This window comes from Synchiropus splendidus, chromosome 18 (assembly GCF_027744825.2).
Source record: "Synchiropus splendidus isolate RoL2022-P1 chromosome 18, RoL_Sspl_1.0, whole genome shotgun sequence".
NCBI classification, from domain to species: domain Eukaryota; kingdom Metazoa; phylum Chordata; class Actinopteri; order Syngnathiformes; family Callionymidae; genus Synchiropus; species Synchiropus splendidus.
The window spans coordinates 13,825,898-13,844,649 of record NC_071351.1 but is presented as its reverse complement, the minus strand read 5'-3'; the positions used below and the strand labels follow the sequence as shown (position 1 = coordinate 13,844,649).

At 47.9% G+C, this 18,752-nt stretch overlaps 1 protein-coding gene and 1 long non-coding RNA gene across 15 annotated transcripts in view; one reads left to right on the top strand and one right to left on the bottom strand.

The window, feature by feature from the left end:
• The window catches only part of LOC128750174 (membrane-associated guanylate kinase, WW and PDZ domain-containing protein 1-like), a 55,642-nt gene extending 37,082 nt beyond the window's left edge, over nt 1-18,560 (top strand). For 10 of the 14 annotated variants that reach the window (XM_053850503.1, XM_053850502.1, XM_053850499.1 and 7 more), the window contains 11 exons: nt 4,787-4,821; nt 6,473-6,728; nt 8,188-8,279; nt 9,510-9,705; nt 9,774-10,076; nt 11,399-11,602; nt 12,203-12,287; nt 12,362-12,422; nt 12,581-12,724; nt 12,802-12,940; nt 14,241-18,560. In XM_053850503.1, coding sequence (XP_053706478.1) covers nt 4,787-4,821; nt 6,473-6,728; nt 8,188-8,279; nt 9,510-9,705; nt 9,774-10,076; nt 11,399-11,602; nt 12,203-12,287; nt 12,362-12,422; nt 12,581-12,724; nt 12,802-12,940; nt 14,241-15,283 — 2,558 coding nt within the window. In that variant the 3' untranslated portion in view covers nt 15,284-18,560. Of the gene's footprint in view, nt 1-4,786; nt 4,822-6,472; nt 6,729-8,187; nt 8,280-9,509; nt 9,706-9,773; nt 10,077-11,398; nt 11,603-12,202; nt 12,288-12,361; nt 12,423-12,580; nt 12,725-12,801; nt 12,941-13,261; nt 13,354-14,240 lie in introns of all 14 variants that reach the window. The other 4 variants (XM_053850507.1, XM_053850506.1, XM_053850509.1 and 1 more) reach the window with 2 other exon arrangements.
• On the bottom strand, nt 1,341-8,057 carry LOC128750180 (uncharacterized). Its single transcript, XR_008413029.1, has 4 exons — nt 7,970-8,057; nt 3,240-3,399; nt 2,357-2,462; nt 1,341-1,991 (listed from the first exon to the last, which is right to left on the bottom strand). It is a non-coding gene; the product is annotated as an uncharacterized LOC128750180 (long non-coding RNA).
• Nucleotides 18,561-18,752: the final 192 nt, after the last annotated feature.

The following is an 18,752-nucleotide window of genomic DNA, read 5'->3' as shown; positions in this document are numbered from 1 at the left end:
TCAAATACATGCGTCACGCTGATATACAGAGTATGATTTGAATTATTGCAAATAGAACTATGATAAATAAAACAAAAAGATAAACACGCGGCTGAGTCCTGGCAGATAAAGCTGTAACCTCACTAACTACTGGGGCAGCAAATACTGCTACCATGACCAAAACTGCTGTCACAACTACAGTAAGTACGAGTGTGTTTTAACAAATTCAGTTTGGAACTTTTGCCCTACTGTACAGAGCTCTATGGCAAGCCATTTGGTCAAATTCCACATGGGAGATATCGGCCTTGTTTTAGCTATACAGGTACTACATTTTTGAGTACTAGTACTCAGTTTTAGTTCACTAGTGTGCAAGTACAGTTTACCACAAAAGGAAAAAGTGTCACGTGTACTCCTAGTAGAGCTAATAGATGTGCCAGCAGTGAACTCAAAAAACTGAAACGAGTAACCATCATATGCTCAAAAAGGGGGGATCCTTAAAATATTTGAACCTGCTAGATAGCGGAATGTTTTAGATGTAGTACACGTGATTTTTTTTTGCTTTAACTAGTGTACTTGCGCACTAGTTGACCAAAACTGAGTACTAGTACTCAAAATGTAGTCTAATCTGTCTAATACAAAATTGAATTTACGACCAAATGGCTTTTCATATCGTGACTACTACTATTACAGGTAATTATCTACTACTAATGTTGACTTTACTTCAGCTCTTAAAACCACTAAATTGTCGGGAACTCACTATTACTGGTGCTCCTGCCAAAACTCTTATCTGCATCAATACTAGGAAAGACTGCAGCGATCAGATAATTCATTAATACCATTCACATTTGCTCACCTCCTCCTACAACTAAGACTCCGAGTACATTTTTTACACTCAGTAAAATGTTCTTCAGTTCCTTCTTCTACTACTTCCACTTTTCAAAACACAGAGAACATTTACAACAACCAATCCCCACAATAAAGCTACAGTCAGTGATTCAGTACTTCCTGTCGAGCTGTCTAGCATCATCGTTGTAATGGTGGCCAAATGACATGCCGTCTTCCTCATGTGTGTACACATCTTGCCGTGAATGTCACAGTTGTGGTGTGACCTGAATTAGCTCAGATGGGACCCCCTCGTCCAGCCTGCCCTTTAATGAGGCGGCTTCATCCATGGCCGCTCCCAACACTGTATCGTGCTAAATGTCAGCGTCATTATCGGTGTGACCTGAGTAAACATGGAGGTGCACAAGGAGAGGAGAAGGTGTTTGGTGAGGACATCATCAAGGTTTGACCCAGGATGCCAATGTGAATAGTTTCCATGTTATTGTCCAGACTCGTATGATGGAGGAATGACGGTGTGATCTGCTCATTTCAATACAAACATGGAGGAAGTATCGGATGAGAGGATTCTGACAGTTAAGGTGCTAGTTATCCATGCTGGAGTCAAGACTGTGTTGCTGAGATGATGAGGACGTAGGATATCAGAGCTACGAGGTGCTGAAGTAGAAGAGATGAGATGCAGAACTCTAATGTGAGACGGAGCGTTGGAGCTGATGTTTGTGCTGAGCTTTCTAATAAAATGCAGCAAACACCAATTACTGGAGTGGAGCACAGAGAGGAGAGGAGAGGAGGAAGTGAGCGGGAGCAGAGCCCGGATCATGTTCTGAGAAAGTGAAGGTGACGGATTAGGAGTGAGGCCCGGAGATTTGCTGAACGGCTCAGAAAGTTCAAAAAGGAGAATATATTAGGGGATTGCTTTGTCGACATGGCAACGGAGGAGAGCAGCCAAATGACATGTTTAGGAAACGGCTCATTTATCAACGCTCTTGTTATGAAGCTGCCATGTGATGAAGAAACACTGGGAACAGTCTTACCTTGATCCTCCATGATGGAGATCAGATGAGAGATGTTGACAGAAGTGGCTGCAGCTCCGATGACATCACTCAGCTCCCCAGTTATCGCTTCATCTCAGCACCATCTACTTCCTTGACACTGCCCGTGGTTGGTGTCATCTGCAATAGGATAAGATGTTGAACGTTCAGTTTCACTTTGTGATGAAGCTCGAAACAGCAGTGTAAACCTTTGGCTCGCATGCCTGTTAACTGTTGCAGTCCAGGATGGCATGTGCGTGCAAGTGTGTGTCCGTCCTGATTCTCAACAGACGGTGGTTCATAACTGTTCTGTGAGCTCGTCTGAGGTCCACATGCCTCGCATCGATCATGCTACTCTCAAGCACTTTCACATGCATGTCGCCAACTCACACACACCAGCCCAAATGAGACGTTTCCTGTCTGTTTAAAAATAGCTTCCTGCTTTCACACCACTCCCCCCGGCACAATTAACACACCGACCAAGATGACATCTGCTGTTTTCTCACCTCTGGTCCTCCCTTCTTTTCACAACGAGGTCGGAGCACCACACGACTCCTCCATCTTGTCTTCCCACCACTGGTTGCCATGACAATGCTGCACACTCCCAAGACACTGGAAGACAGAGAAATGAAAAGAAGTGTAGAGGAATGCGAGGTGGTGTTCAGATGGAGAGCAAACACGTAATGAGTCTGCTCAGACCTCACTGCAGTGATTTACCCAGAAGAAGCTCTCTGTGGGTTTTCATGTGGCCCACCATGGCCAAAGCTCTACATGGAGAGCTGCTTTGTTCACCTCTGAATAGCTCAAGCTACCACTCATCCACACCTCCACTGTGTCTTTCATTCCAGACTAGTTGCACAAGGGTCAGTAACGTAAGGAGGTGTGAGTCATGTTGCAGGGTCATGACGCCAAATCTTCATCAACCTGACACTGGTGAACACACCTTCATCACATTGGATCTGCACGTCCATGTCAAAGTAATATCATGCGTATGTCATGACTAGCATTTGCGTGCGCCGGTATCATACGTGCATATATAGTACAGCAAAGCCTGCGTGTGTTCGTGCTCCCAGGAAACTCCCGTATTGGTGAGCTGCACTGGCGAGTGATTTACAATTCAGAGTGTTGAGATAATGTATGTCTTTAATATGGCCTCATGAATATGGAGGCAGTTGTGTACCTGTGTGTTACAAGGCTCTCACAGGCAGAGACGAGAACCAGTCCATATTCAGGGCTATTGTTGTGTTTTGAAATTGAGCTTAGATTAAACCCACGTGTGCTGAAATCCATACTGGTTCAATGTTTCTCCTACTTTATAAAATGAATGTTCAGTTTTCATGGTATTTGAGATTCTCCTGTGTGTGCTGGTTCATTTAAACTTGTATTTACCCGGTGATGTTCCCGAGTTCTTCAGTGACCTCCTCCTCTGTCACCTTCGAGGTGGAAGGACCTTCTGCTGTGATTGGAAACGGCTCTCATTGACCAGTGACCTTGTGTTCCGGGTCTCTCCTTGTGCTGCGTGTTTCTTCAGTAAACAAAACCCCACAATCTGAGGTAGAGAAAGCGGGAGAAGTGGAGGGGAGAAATGATGAATAATGCAGCGAGAGAGAGAGAGGCTTTGCTGCAACAGAGAGTTTTAACATTTAATGAATTTTTGTCAATGCAGCAGGAAGAACCTAAGATGGATGCTGGCATGATGCTGCGTGCGTTCGTGTCGCTGGAACTGTCTCTTCATATTTCCACAGCTCCGGAAGTGGCAGTTGATGGTCACGATTCTTTAAATTGGTCGGCGGTCGATGCCACAACTTCTTGTTTGAACTGCTTGAGACTGAATTTAGAAGTTGTCGGTTGTCATGGTAACGGGAAATGATTGACTCCAATTTGTTGGATGTCTATTTTTGGACTGTAGCAGACTTGTGCGGCGACAGTCGGAATGCTACCGTAACGACCTGAGTGACAAAACTGCAGCGTGGAAAAGAACAAAACCATTTCGTTGAGATCATCTCCTGAGGAAACACGATCGTTGTTTGGGAACCATCGGCCCCATGTGTCACCGTGGTAACCTGCTGTGTGTGTGTGTGTGACGGCTGCATGTGTAGGCAGGGATGAACTCAGGTGCAGGTGTTGACACGCGCAGACATTTTTAGGCTGTTTCTGGGAAAGCTGAAGCCCTCCTGAGCGCCCCCTGTGGTCAAGTGTAGCGTGACGCATGTGCTCATTATTAATTACTCCGGTTCAGGAGCACATGTTCCAGGCTTTAATGAACTAGTTAGCTCCTTTGTTACTGTTGATGTTGAAGAACATCAAGCAGACCTGAAGAATCTGAGGCTGAATCCAGTCGTCTTTCTGGCTGTGGTTCAGGTTTTCAGGATTCAGAAGACTGTCCGACGTGATCCCAGTCCTCCCCACAGTCAGCCCCAGAGTTCCCAAACGCTGTGAACCTTCTCTCTGAACAACTGGTTCCAAGTATTAATATTTCATCAGCACAAATGAGACTGATCTTCAGTGTAACTGATGTGTCGGGGAGGACGGGGAGGGGTGGTGCCGTGGAGGAGAGGCAGAGGGGGAGGGAACAAGATGGAACAACCAGAGAGGGAAGAGTTTCTCGCTCTAAGCTGAGAGCGAGGCGAGGACGCAGTTCTGTGGATTGTGCGTGAGGATGTGCAGGTCATTTTCAGAAGGTGTAGTGGTGAGGACCTGTAGCTGTGCCCACGACAGGGACGCTCCGTTTCTAAAGCTGCTCTGATAGAGAGGAGGAAGCTGCGACTGGATTCAGCACAGAGGGAGGAGATCACTTAGATTAGAGAGGAGCGGGAGCTGGGTCGGCTCTGCAGCAGCATCTGCTCGTCCTGGGGAGTCTTTTTTTGATCGGAGCGGACGAGACCATCACCGCAGGTCATTAATGCTTTCTCTGTCTTTCTGCCGATGCTTCGCAGGAGTGGTGCCGGCCAAGAGGAGTCCCAAGCTGGTGGTGAGTGTCAAACACACACTTCTATTTTAGGAAACACAAAGGTGTGATAGCAAGAATTTCCATTTGTGTTCTCTCTTGGTCTGTCACTTTGACTTCCACTGTAATTCCCTGCTGCTGTTTGTTGGCTTTGCGTCGCTCTCCTCTCCCGGCGCTCCTGCCACGCTGTGACTGATTAGACCTTCCCTCAATGGAACAGTGTGGCAGTGGGAGGGCACCGCTCTGGGGGGGAGGCGATGGGAGATGAGGAATGCAGCGCGAATGCTTAAACACGCAAGAAATCATATCTGAATTCTGCTTTTAAACTCTGCATCTGCAGACACAACATGGTCACACCCACTCACATCTGAGACGAACATTCACAATAAATCACGCTCGCTCTTCTAGTGGTCACAAGCACAAAGACACTGTTCCCTAAAGCCACGCCGCGTGCGGCTCCGCGCTATTTATAGCTCACATGAAGAATTTATTTATAACACACCTGACTCTCTCTGTGAAAGCTTAAATCGGAGGCATAACTCAACATCTGTCACAGGAACCTTCAGACCCCCCTCCAGTTTTAGAACTGGTCTTGACCTGATGAGAAACAGATCAATACAGGTCTATCTATAAAGGACTGTCACCCTAACTCACCCCCTCGGGGACGCTGACTATTATAGGAGAGATTTTTCGGCAAGGTCAGTACAGGGTCCCGTCCCGCTGCTTAAATGAACATCCCCACGAGCCTGTTGATTGAAATTAAAAGCCCCTCAGCACTATGGATATTAGGATTAGGATTAGCTGCTGTCAGAGCTGTGGATGGTACCTCTCCCGGTCACATAGGCTGGAACAGGACTTGGTGCTAAAAGGGGGTCGAGCAGACTGTAAGTGGCAACGACTGTCGCTTTGGATTAGCTGGTTGCCAAGTAAAGCGCACTTGTTCTGACACGCTGCATGCAGCTTCATGTCCCAACTACACAGCCATGATGCAGCTGAGGTGGAGGGTCGCCTGTGGAGCTGGACCTCACACGACACGCGCTCCAGAATCTTTAAATGTCAAGTCCTTCTGAGGTTGCACGAGGGTGAATAAGTATTCAGCGTGGTGGCAAAGATGCACTAAGAGACTGGGACTGTTGGAGTCCCACTGAGGTCGACCCGCGTGGACAGCAAGCTCGATCAAACTTTACATTCAAAGACACAACACAAACTGCTCTACGTTAAGCAACTGAAAAGTGCAGACATGAAGAAACTATTTAAAACCACAACCACCAAACGCTACTTACTTGGCCGCCACATGTTTATCAAGGGTTCAAACCTTGAGAAAAGGATGGATTTTTTGATCCCTCAGCAAATACCGCCTCCAACAGCACTGAAGTACGCGCTGCAAATCACCAAAAAACAGCTTGTGTTCCATTTCCACTGGTCTGGTCGCAGGCGAAGACAGACCTTTTCTTTGGTGGAATAAATAAAACCTAATTCACCAAGTTGTGATGTCACCATGGAAACCAAATGATTCTAGCGCTGCTTTAATTGAGCAGCTCCAGCGTTACAAAAAACTGACCTTGAAATATTTTCCTCCACTTTTCACACCTATCTCTCCATCCTTTCCACCGACTGCATTATCTCCCAGCGTTTGTCGCCCAGTGTCACTGACGTCTCCGTGTGGTCTCCACAGCACCAGTTAGAGAGGAAAGACAGCCAGAGCAGCTCCCAGCACAGCGTGTGCAGCCATCGCAGCACCCACACTGACTCTCCCAGCCACCCACCCTCTGTCATGCCCAGTGAGGCCGTGGTGCCCACTCCCGCTGCGCCCACCCAACCACTGCCAGGCCTGCCCCCGCAGGACCCTGCAGATGGCACCCTCACCCTGCAGAAGAAGCCAGACCCCTTTAAGATCTGGGCACAGTCCAGGAGCATGTACGAGAGCCGACGTGAGTAGCTTCCTACTTTGATTCTCACAAACATAACAATAAAAAAAACACTGTTATATGTTTGTTTCTGTTTGCTGGTATGACATGCTTCAGTTATTGCCCACTAGTTAGTGCTGTCTTTACTTTGTTAACTAAAGTGAGCAATACATCTGGGTGAAATCTGTGGAATACTTTAAAATGTGTTATAATCTTGCTTACTCTGCTTTTCATGTAATCCAATTGTTCACTATCTCAGCATATGCTGTCCTGATCAGAGCTCAACAAATAAGTACATCCTCCCTCAGTGTGTCATGGTTCCACCAGAGTGTTGTGGTGGTGATTCCTCTGCTCTGTCGTCAGCTGGCTGCGCAGGAGCACGTGGCTGCAGCGGTAATAGCAGTGGCTGCCGAAGTGGAATCTAGGACTGTTGCTGCTGCTGCTGCTGAAATATTAACTAGGTCCAGAGAGAGCCGCTTTAAGCTGATTGGTATAGCTGATGAGCCCTGAAGGAGTCGCTGCTCCTCCTCAGAAGACTCTGGGAGAAGCAGAGACTTGGGAACAAGTGCGCGACTGCATGTAAAGAATATTGAAGATCCGTGTTTTCACACGTGTTCAAGCACTTGAGTGCGGCTATGTGCAAGTGTGTCATGCGGCGTGTTGAGGCGGGAGGAGAGGAATATTTTAGAGTCGGCATAATTGCATGTGCAAGATGGAGAGAGACAATTTGGAAATAGGGCAGCACAATCTCGCACAAAGATGAATTCACGTTCATTAAAAATGACCGGTTTGGGCCGGAAACGTCTCTGTTGGCTAAATATGGCAGCCGACGTCGCCAAGCCTAGCCTTGTTATTTTTCAGCTCACAGAACTAGAGATGGTGGTTTGCTCGGTACATCACTCCTCAGAGGACACCTTGAAGCATCCAACAGGAGCTCCACGCCCCCACAACCTTGTTTTGAGGACCTGCTCATGGCTGGACATTATGTAATAACAACTTCATATCAAAAGAGCGTGCAAAAAGTGGCCGCGCCCGAACCAGCGTTGGAAAAGTCTGCAACTTCACTTGAACTGACTGCAAAAAGTCTTTTGAGTGTGGCGGTTTTTGAATGCGCTGTTCAGCGTTTTGCTCGGCTTGTTTACCCTCTTGTTTATGGTTTACATCACACTGCGGCCCGGCCTCGTCTCAGGTCAACAGAGGGTTAATAACAAAGCAGTTTATCACCACTGGGCTGGAGAAGTGAAGCGCTCACAGCTGGCACCAACCTGGCAGAGGTTCAGTCAGCACTCCAGTCAGGAGGAAGTGTCCGCCCCACAGCTCAGACCAGGGTCCCGGGCTGGAGGTTGAGTGACCACGCTGTGAATGACAAAGAACATCAGCACACAATTAGCTCACAAGATCAGGAGTCTGGACGATCAGAGTCATGACTGGTCAAGACAAGACGTTGAATGTAATGGTTCACACTCGCCCCTCTGTGTTTCAGTGCCAGATTGCCAGGAGCAAGACATCTTCCTCTGGCGGAAGGACACTGGCTTTGGCTTCCGAATTCTGGGAGGGAACGAACCTGGAGAGCCTGTGAGTGCCCACCCTCATACTGACCGTAATTGAACTCGGGAGTTCTGTGCTATGGTTTGACTCTCTGTGTTATATCTTAAATATGAATTCAGAGCGCATTCTTCTGAATGTAGCTGTGTTCTGAGTCATTGCTGTTAGGCTTCCGTTGTCGACTTGTTGGTCACTTAAGAAGCAGTAATGGCTCCAAAGCTGACCACCGAATGTGCTTTTCAGAAATGTTAATACAGAGGTAGCCTCGTGTACCTGAAGGTGCGACCTTGTAGTTGGCTGCCGCGACGTCGCTAGCTCCGCCGTTGCTAAGCGATACCGTCAATTCGGCACTGATCAATCCAGCCAGTGTTGGCTCCTGCTTGGCTGACCCTAACCACGGAGTGTGATCCACATTTTTGAGGCATCAAGGCTCAGCGCGGAACAGAACTTATTTTAGCCGACAAACAAAGCAAGAAAAACGGATGCATTGCTCGTGACAACTTAATTTGTATGTAAATGGACTGTTTTAAAGCCATTTAGGTGATAGAAAAGCCCATGTGCCCAACAAACTTCAGAATTGTAATAGCTGCAAATGGATTTTTAATAAGAAATCACAATGCTGGACACAATTCCTCCTTTAAAACACGAATGTTCACGTCACAGCTTGAACTGGTTTGAATAATCTAGTTTAAAAGGGATTCCTGACCCGACTGGTCTCTTTCCCGGACGTCCAAGTGACTGCCGAATTATTAATCATTTGAAAAATGATTCCGAATCACATATGTAGACTTGTTCCTCTGTTTAGTCGCCAGAAGCTTTTCAAGGTTTCTTGTTCTACTTCCAACAGCCCCCTTGTTCTGTTGAAGCAGAGGTTCTCGACAAAGAATCTCTGCAGGATTGCGGCTTATTAGGAGAATCAAAACGCCTTAACCCACAGCCCCCCACTGCTTGACGTATACGTTTCTTAAGTGAAGCCTCCAGGGAGTGAGGCTGTTTCAGAGAGAGAGGAAAGCGGAGCAGCTCAACAGTTGTGTGGATGGTTGTTGACGCGGGGTCGTGCGTGAGCCTGAAGCAGACTCTCCTCTCCAGAGTCCTGATGGCAGGCTTCATAAACACGTTTTACCTGAACGCGTGTGATCAAAACCTGGCACAGCTCACTGACAGGTCTTGCTCGGCTCATCACAGGGGGAGAGAGGGGGACTGTATCAAAGCGTACACATTCAAACTGCATTAACACCTTTGATGCTGGCGCCTATGCAGATCTACATCGGTCACATCGTGAAATATGGAGCAGCAGATGAGGACGGACGCCTGCGGTCGGGGGATGAACTCATCTGTGTGGACGGCACGGCAGTGGTGGGCAAGTCGCATCAGTTGGTGGTCCAGCTGATGCAGCAGGCGGCCAAACAAGGCCACGTCAACCTCACTGTCAGACGGAAGACCGCCGGATACGGAGGTGATGACCCGTGAGAGGCGCATGTGTGGGGAGCTGTCACATTTGTAACGCTCGTCTCTCACCACCAGGGTCAAAAGGAGAAGGGGACGTTCCGCCATCACCCGCGTCCTCGCACCACAGCAGCACACAGGCTCCCAGCCTGACCGAGGGCAAGCGGACCCCTCAGGGGAGCCAGAACTCCCTCAACACTGTGAGCTCTGGGAGCGGATCCACCAGTGGCATCGGCAGTGGAGGGGGAGGGGGCAGCGGGAGCGCCGTGGTGCCTGCATCCTTGCAACCGTACGACGTGGAGATCCAGCGTGGGGAGAACGAAGGCTTTGGTTTTGTCATCGTGTCGTCCGTGTCCCGCCCTGATGCTGGCACCACTTTTGGTGAGTGAGTCCTTCTCGCATGTCAGCAATGATTCTCTTCAAACCATTCTGCTCTGCTTTCATCTGCTCTGACCTGTCTCACATGATCTGAACGTCTAAAAGAACTAGGCTGATGTGAAGGTGGCAGATCTGTCCTGAACAGGTCATTTTGGTGATGTCACGAAGCAGGGTCACACACACCTGATTAGATGGAGGGTCACGAAAGAAACCGCTCCCTTGGGTCCTGACTGAAGGTCTCCGGTCATCACAGAATCAATCAGTGTGTCAGTGGTGGTGAGGCAGCACTGTCGGAACAATAAAACAGCTCCTCAGGGTTCATGAAACACGACTCTATCACGGTCGGAGGAGGAGGATCATCAGTAGATTTCTGTGATGCTAAAAGTAATTGTGTGTGTTACCAAGCCCAAATCAATGACTGGCTGAATGAAGTTCATGTCAGGAAAACAGTTTGGACTTCAGGTCGAACAGCTGCTCCTCAACCTGGTTCACCACAGACTTGTCTCCAGCAGCACTGACTTTGCACCTCACTCACTTCCCTGCTGCTCTCCAGAGAATTTCCTCTGGGTAGAAAAATAAAGCCGACTTTCATGTTCGGAGCTGCGCCTTCTATTCTGAGAGGCTCCAACCATGTGAGCTGAAGTCTGACAGCTGAGTACTCTTCCCCCAAAAACGCTTGATAATAAAGAACACAGGCGCGTTCGCAGGCAGCTCATCAAACAGATCCATTTAGACCCCTCCCCCTCCTGCGACCTGATGTGCTGAGCAGATTAAACCTCCCGCACATGTCAGACTCTTGATAGTCCTCCTAACTCATATTTTGGAGAACACAGGAGTGATAAATAAAGCTGCTGGATGGAGGGGTGAGATAGGAGGGAAGGGGCAGAGGTGGAGACCCTCAGGGTCTGTATACACGATCTGAACACTCACACTGAGGAGCAGATTGTGTTTTTTTTGCAGTGTATGCTGCGACCTTCTGACCCATGCAAGAGGAGGAAGGATTAGCTGCACACTCACACACACACACGCTCTGCTTCTCTCACTTGGCGTCACGATCCCGGTAATGTTGACGATACAGTTTTAAGAAAGTAAATCCCAGTGCGAGGAGTTCTGGTCCCACACATGGATTAAAGTCACCAGTTTTGAAGAATGACTGATTCAGAGGGACATTTCATAGTTTGTGTTGAGTTCTACTCCCGTCTCTTCTCTTCACGTTTCTAAACATGTTTCCAGATTGAGCTAATTCTCTCCCTCTTCTCCTGTCAATCAACACTATCGAACTAATCCTCAACAATCACACACACACTGGGATGTTGGCACCAAAGTTGGAAACGCATGTGTGGCCATGCCTCACAAAATAGGCCGCATCATCGAGGGCAGTCCGGCCGACCGCTGCGGGAAACTCAAGGTGGGCGACCGGATCCTGGCGGTCAACAGCTGCTCCATCACCAACAAGTCGCACTCGGACATTGTCAACCTGATCAAAGAGGCCGGGAACACCGTCTCGCTCAGGATCATCCCGGGTGATGGTGAGTTTGTTTTGGATGCTGTCTTAGACATAAAGGTCAATGCGAGCAGCAGTGACCCCGAACACACCACAGCCAAGCCTGCAGCTTGTTTACAGGATATTTGGGCATTTGCAGGAGTTTTCCGGTTATGATGGATTATAAAGATTTTTTTTTTTGAGTGCTTAATCTCTCCAGCTTAGTTGGAGAAAGGAAACACAGCACACAAAATCACAGCACAATTCCAGAGTCACATGCAACTAAGCAGCTTCTGTTATGTGAGTGTCTGCAAGGGATCCTGAAGATATTCAAGCACGATGTTGCTGCCTCACATTAGCCCTGAAAAGCCTGCCAGACAAAATTCTGTCTTCAGAGGAGCAAAAGTAGAGAGAGAGAGAGAGAGAGAGAGAGAAGGAGCTCCTTCTCTGCTCAGATGAAGAGGGGCTTGTGGGGAAAAGACTTGACGCCACTATATATTTTTTACTGTCCTCATAAGATAAACATTCTTCCTGTCAGTCAAGCTTGTACACGAGACATCCACTCTGTGCCACCACACAACATGAGCATCCATTAAAGCACCAAATTCAGCTGAAATCTGTCGCTTAAGAGTTTCTCTGATTCCAGAATCTTCCAACGCTTCTCTGCTGACCAACGCTGAGAAGATCGCCACCATCACCACCACGCACACCCCTCAGTCCAAAGAGTCCCGGTGAGCATGGAAACGATCGCTGAATCACACCTTCGAGAGAAGCGTGTTGACCGACTCTCCTCTGTCTCCATCAGGAATAACTCCAAATCTAAAGGAGCTCCTCCACCTCCACCCACGCAAACCCAGACAGCACAGGTGAGAGGAGCTGCAGAATGAGCAGAGAGAATGAGATAGAACCATGGTTTGGATGGTTGTTGACTCCCACAAATGTCTTCCATGAAAGAGCCAATGTTTAAAGGTGGACTTGGTGGCGCCCTCTGTGCAAGTGTGTGACTGCTCTTTTCCTCCCCCAGGATGATGAGTTCTACTCAGTGGACCTAGAGCGCGACAGTAAAGGCTTCGGCTTCAGCCTGAGAGGTGGCCGAGAGTACAACATGGACCTGTATGTGTTGAGACTAGCAGAGGACGGGGCGGCTGTCAGGAATGGCAAAATGCGGGTACGTTTCTGTTTTCTCCTTATAAACTCGACCCACCGGCTGAAAGGCCTCGGTGATTCAAATGCGACTGGTTTCAGGTTGGAGATGAGATTCTGGAGATCAACGGTGAGAGCACAAAGAACATGAAGCATTCACGTGCCATTGAACTGATCAAGAACGGCGGTCGCCGAGCGCGACTCATCCTCAAGCGCGGTGACGGATCTGTTCCCGAATATGGTACGATCACATTCACTCTTCCAGCCTCAACAGGTCCCCAGCCGCAGCAGTAATGTAGCAATAGCCACCCGTGGGACTATCGCTCGTCTTGACCCTCAGTGGGCTGAGAATCTGTCCCTCTATAACTTCTCAATTCATTCGCTGTCTGCGGTTTCAATTCAGATGTTACCCTCCTGACGATGAAATGTGATATCTTCTGTCTTCACATGCCCCCTCTTCTTGCTGTGATGATGCTCTGTAAAACAGCCTCTTGTCTGTTTGTGTCTGTTTTTCTTCTCGATTCTTTCTCTCTCCCGTCGCCGGGCTCTTCCTCCTCTACAGCGATGATGGCTCCTCATCTCGCTGTTGGTACAATGAGGAATGACAAGATGGGAGAGCCCTGCTTCTACTTAATGGGCCAAAATCAGACCACGGTTTGTAGCCTAAAGTCTGTCCTGCTCTGCTCCCCCTCATCTCCTCTCCTGTCCGGCTTGTCCCCGCCTGCATCCCACCGTGTGCGTGTTTGTGCACAGATGTGTGAACATGTTTGGTGGCATCTGTCAAACACGTGTGCAGAAACACCCCTCACCCCCTCCACCAGCATCAAGCTAGAGATCTCTGCTGAAACTAACTGAAAGCTGGTCGCTTGCTGCTGCCATAGCAACCTGCATCCAAGACGGAAGTTCAGTTGGTCTCCCTCCGCTCATTGACTGTTTGATTGACTTCTCAGGTGTTTGCTCATTGATAACCTCCCCTCCCCCCAACACGTGTTACTGCTGCTGACATCATTGTGTTCCAACTGTAGGCACAGTCCACACGTGCACAGAAATCCTAAACAATGATCTGCCGTCTGTCCTTTAAAAGCACTAGCTGCTGGGACAGTGGCGTTTCTCACCCAGCAGGGGGCAACACTGTCATATGTTGACCTCACAGCTGCACTAGCAAGGAGCCTCTTTTTTAACATGACTTGATGACATCATTAATGCCAATATTTCCCACTGTCTTTAAATGCAACACAGCTTCATGAACTAGAATGTCCACACCTCACAGCCGAATCAGAGTTGAGACTGAGGAATCAGCCCTGATTTTTGTCTGCGTGTGAGCTGGAAACTTGATGCTTTCATGTTCACTATGTTACTGTAACACTGTCCAGACCACAGCCGTTTGTTTTGGGGTCTCTGCTCTGTCACATATGCATGACTTCCTCAAACTCTGACTCTGCTCTGTGGGTGCAAAGCTCGCTTGCAGAATCAGTCATTGTTGGTGCAGCAGGTGTGTGACAATGCTACTGCCAGACCCTGACTCTGGTTTCCTCCCTCAGATGGCAGCAATGACGGGCACCCTCCCGCACCCGGGGCACAAAACACTCCGCAAATGAGCACGCTGCCACACAACAGCCGATATCACACCACATTGGAGTCCAGTTATCCACCAGACCTTCACAAACCACCAAGCCACGAGGAGGCCGTGCTAATACGGGACAAGGCCGACCAGACGGACTATCATGCCCGGCAGTTTACTCCCCCCTATCATCACTCCTGGAATAACAACCACAGTCAAAGCGACCCTCCACAGCTCTCTCCCAAAAGCAGCAATAGTGGCGGCAACAAGAAGAGCAGAGGCCGCAAGGTCAAAAAGTCAGAGTCAGAGAGCGGCATCTCAAAACTCCTTAAGACTCTGAGGAAGGACAGCTTGGGGAAGAAGGCCGCCGCCGCTGCTGCAGAGAAGGCTAAAGGGCAGGGCCGCTCCACCAGCAGCTCAACGCTGGACGGTCGATTCCGCCAGCAGCGACGTGGCTCTCTTGACCGCTCACCAACTCGTAAGCGCACCTCCTCTCCAGACCGACGACGGGCCAAGTCGATGGACCGCAGGGCGGAGCGAGCGCATCGGGACCGCACACCGGAACGGGATAACGATGACGGCGGGTTCCTGGCTGTCACCCCTGAACGGAACTTCTATGAGCGGAGGTTCATGAAGGATCCAGGAGCGAGGGAGGTCTCAACCCCAGACCGTGGCAGCAACAACGGAGACTTCTCGTCTCTAGCCAGGGGACGTACGTACGAGCGCGCCACAAAAAACGGCAACCTCCTGAGGGACTCGTCCTCGGAGCAATATTGGCTGAACGGAACACCGGAGAGACGATACCGAGTGGAGCGGGATTCATCCCCGGACAGCAACTACAGCAGGGAGGAGCCGAACTATGCAGCGGCCCCCCGGCTCAAAGACTACTATAGCATGACCAAGAACAATGCTGCACACAACAACGCTGCCTACCACAACAACACTGCAGGCCGGGCCCAGAACCAGCTCCCCGAGCCCAAGAGACGGCTGTATAAAGAAAGTCCCAAAGACCTCAGCATCTAGAGCGGAGCGGACCAGCGCGTCCCTCCGCGGCGCTCTGAGCTAACTCTGTACCATACACTGGAAACTTGGGAGGATACAAACTCTCGTGCTTTTCTTTGGTCGACTGATTTATTTGATGAAACTACTTGTGATTCCACCCAAGATTCATACAACAGCAGTACAATCCTTCGATCGGTTCATGCTAGTTGTTTTGTCATTGTTCTAGTTTCTTTGAGCATAAGAGGTCGTTGTACTGTAGTAAAGGTATTGTATGTGCCTGGATATGAAATCAGTGATTTTGCTTTTTATTTCTGTCAACATGCTGAATCTAAATATTCCCTCAGAGGTATGAAACATGCTTCCAGTCGTGCCGACTTGTTTTTGATGTCTTTTCGATCCCTAAAGATGTTTATTGAACAAACTATAGCACAAGACACTGATGGTTCACTAAACTGTGACGGAGACCTGAGTCTGGGATCAGGATCCCAGCCCTGACTCACTTGGTGGAATCAGGTGATGCTTGTTAAATGATTCTTTTCAAAGATAGATTTGAAACTTTAAGAGAAATATGGAAGGAACACGAGTCATTTCTGGTTTATAGCTGGTCGACAAGATTCACTGTGGCACCACAAGGCTCCAGACTGATTTAACCCCTGAATTTGGTTTGAAAGAGACACACTCACCATCACTGCATGATCCTCCTGCACAGGTTCAAGTCTCACACCGTCACTGAGCCGTCTTTCTTAAATGCTCAGAGCCTGCAACACGAGTAAATCGGTGGAAATATTATATTAAACACAAACTGCTGTAACCCACGCTCCTCACTCAATTAAAGATCGCATCCCAAAATTAGAACAATGGCTAAGTAACTGCATGAGTCCAGTACTTCATGTGTTGAAGTATCATACAGCAGTTTTTTTCCTCTAAATTGAGATCAACTTGTTGAGTAACTAAACAAGTGTGCGACAGGGAAGTGACTTACCTGGATTCCGGTCGCAGTCTTCAAGTCATCTTTAAATTGGCTGAGGTGACTGGGTTCATGTGCTGTGTCAGAGCTGGGTTCAAGTCATCATATTGGCCGGTGGCGTCAGAAATGTGTGTCCACATCAGGACACGACTCCTCCAAATCTATATATAACCAGAGTGAATGTTGTCCTCAAGGTCTTGGTATCGATGACATCAGGGCAGGGCTTTCACTGAGTGAATGCAACTGAATGTTACCTGGTGGAGCAGGTACAGCCAGTGCCTCTGCAAGGCTTGGGTCATGGGGTTGGCTCCCTCTTCCACCACCAGTTACTGCATCCAAATGCCTGAGACATGGAGAGCCCAGAATTAACCTGGGGCGCATATAGAAGGTGCAGGAGGTGGGCGGAGTTAGGAAGAGGGAAGGGTTACAAAGATAGAGTGGGAATGAGGAGCAGTAGAGTGGGGGGTACATCAGTCATGAGTTTAGGTGTTTTTTTTAATTAAAAAATATAACTCACATAACCCAACTGAGTGTGTCAGCCCCCTTCTCTCTCTACGCCTCACACCTAACTCCTCCCACTCCTTCATCTGCCCTTTAGCCACTCCTGCAGCAGTCTTGATCAGCTGTGAAGAAAACAGCCAAAAAGCTGAGGGCGGCAGGGATTTGAACTCAGGCACCCTGTTTATTGTGTTGACTGAAGACTGCTACCAAGAGTCTTAAGCAGAAGAACAATTCTATTACTGCAAGAAGCAGAGAAGCCAAAAACAAAGCTGGAAGCCCAGAGAACTTCAACAAGGGACTTGAACCCATGCACTTCGACACACGACTGTCACATAAGTGTGTACAGTATATTTCACTCAGACATCAACTAAAACCACACAGTTATCACAGTATAATTTTCTCCAGTCTGGAGCCCAGTATTAGCATCTCATCCCATGACCAGAGTCCCCTGGTGGCCTCAAGCCTCAACTACAAGCCAACTCATGAATAACTCTCCTCCTCCTGGTGGCATCACATCTAAATCAGACTGTTTATTGAATGTTGAAGAGAAAGCAAAGGTCATTTAAACCTGTGCCACCAACACATTTGCTAGACAAGCTGCCATTTCTGTTCATGAGCTGACAACTGAACGCACCAGAAGAATGTGAAAGCGATGCTATAATACTAGAGAAACAACCACTCATAAACTTACACTTGAGTTGTGTGTATTTAAGATAACATGATAAACATATGAAGAAAATTTTATTAACCCTGAAGAATTAGAATGTGAAATAAACACTTCAAATAAGAACCATAGATCATTGAAATCACAAGTGCCCGTCCTCACTGCAGCCATTTTAAATAATTGGGACAAAACTTGAAATGACTGAAAATATGATCATGTGTTCCTGGGCTGTTTGACTCCAAAGCGCTGAGGGAGCAGAGGAAAGCCGAGAACCAGTTGTGAGCTGAAAACCTGAAGCGACTCCTGCGTGAGCTGCATGTCTAAGTGTTTGTGTAGTGAACCCACAATCGGATAGATTTGAAGAAAAGAAAAAAAAAAAGTAATTCCACATGAGTCGTCCACACTGAGGAGAAGTTCTGGTACCAGAGACCAAACTGCCATGCTGAGCCACACCGTCTCACCACTGGAGTCCGACTGCTGCTTCGTGTCATGTTCTGTGTCTCCTGTCTTTTTGGTTCCAAACTGAACATGTATATCGGAGAAATCACGCCATGGTTTGATCACTGTCATGTATTTAACCAGAGGTCATCTGTAGAGATCGCCCCCAGACCCCGTGGAAAACATTTAGCCCGGTTAAGGAATTGAAAAAGGTTGCCTTGTTCTTGTACAAAAGAGAAATTTATGAAAACCTCCGCCGTGAGGAACGTGATATTGTGATCATATCTCGGAAACGGACCTGATGACTTACGGGAATGATTTTCTCTGGATCAGGTATGTAAAGAGCTTCTAGAATGAAAGTCAATAAGGAAGTGTCTGTTGGATGGTTAGCCTGCCTTTGTATTATAAAGCACTTGTATGCAGTCTGTGTTCTTCAAGCATTATTTCTTGCTCCGTGCTCCAGACATAATGCTGTCTATGTGTTGAGAAAAGCAGTACATGTATATGGGCCAATCTTTTGTTTGTTTTATAAAACTATGCATATATAAATACTACATTGTTCATAGCTTTATTTGAGCCATGAAGCGAAACATAACATTAGTCTAAGTACAAGTAGATGTGGACTTCTCCAGCTTCTTTCCTTCAGATGGATTACAATGTATATGTAGCTATCAAAAGAAGTCTGTGAATGCTATTTTTATTATCAAATAAAGGTTTTTCCATACAAATTCAGCCAAGCATTTCATGTTTCTGCTGCAGCTTCTCAGAGGGAGGTTCGATAGCTGGCGAATTGGAGGGAGAAAAGCTTCACTTGTTTTAGGCTTATGTGGAAGAGGAGTGACGAATGACTAGTATTGACAAGTATCCAATGTATCATATCATTTTGAAAAGAAAGGGAATCCTAACAACACTATGAGAAA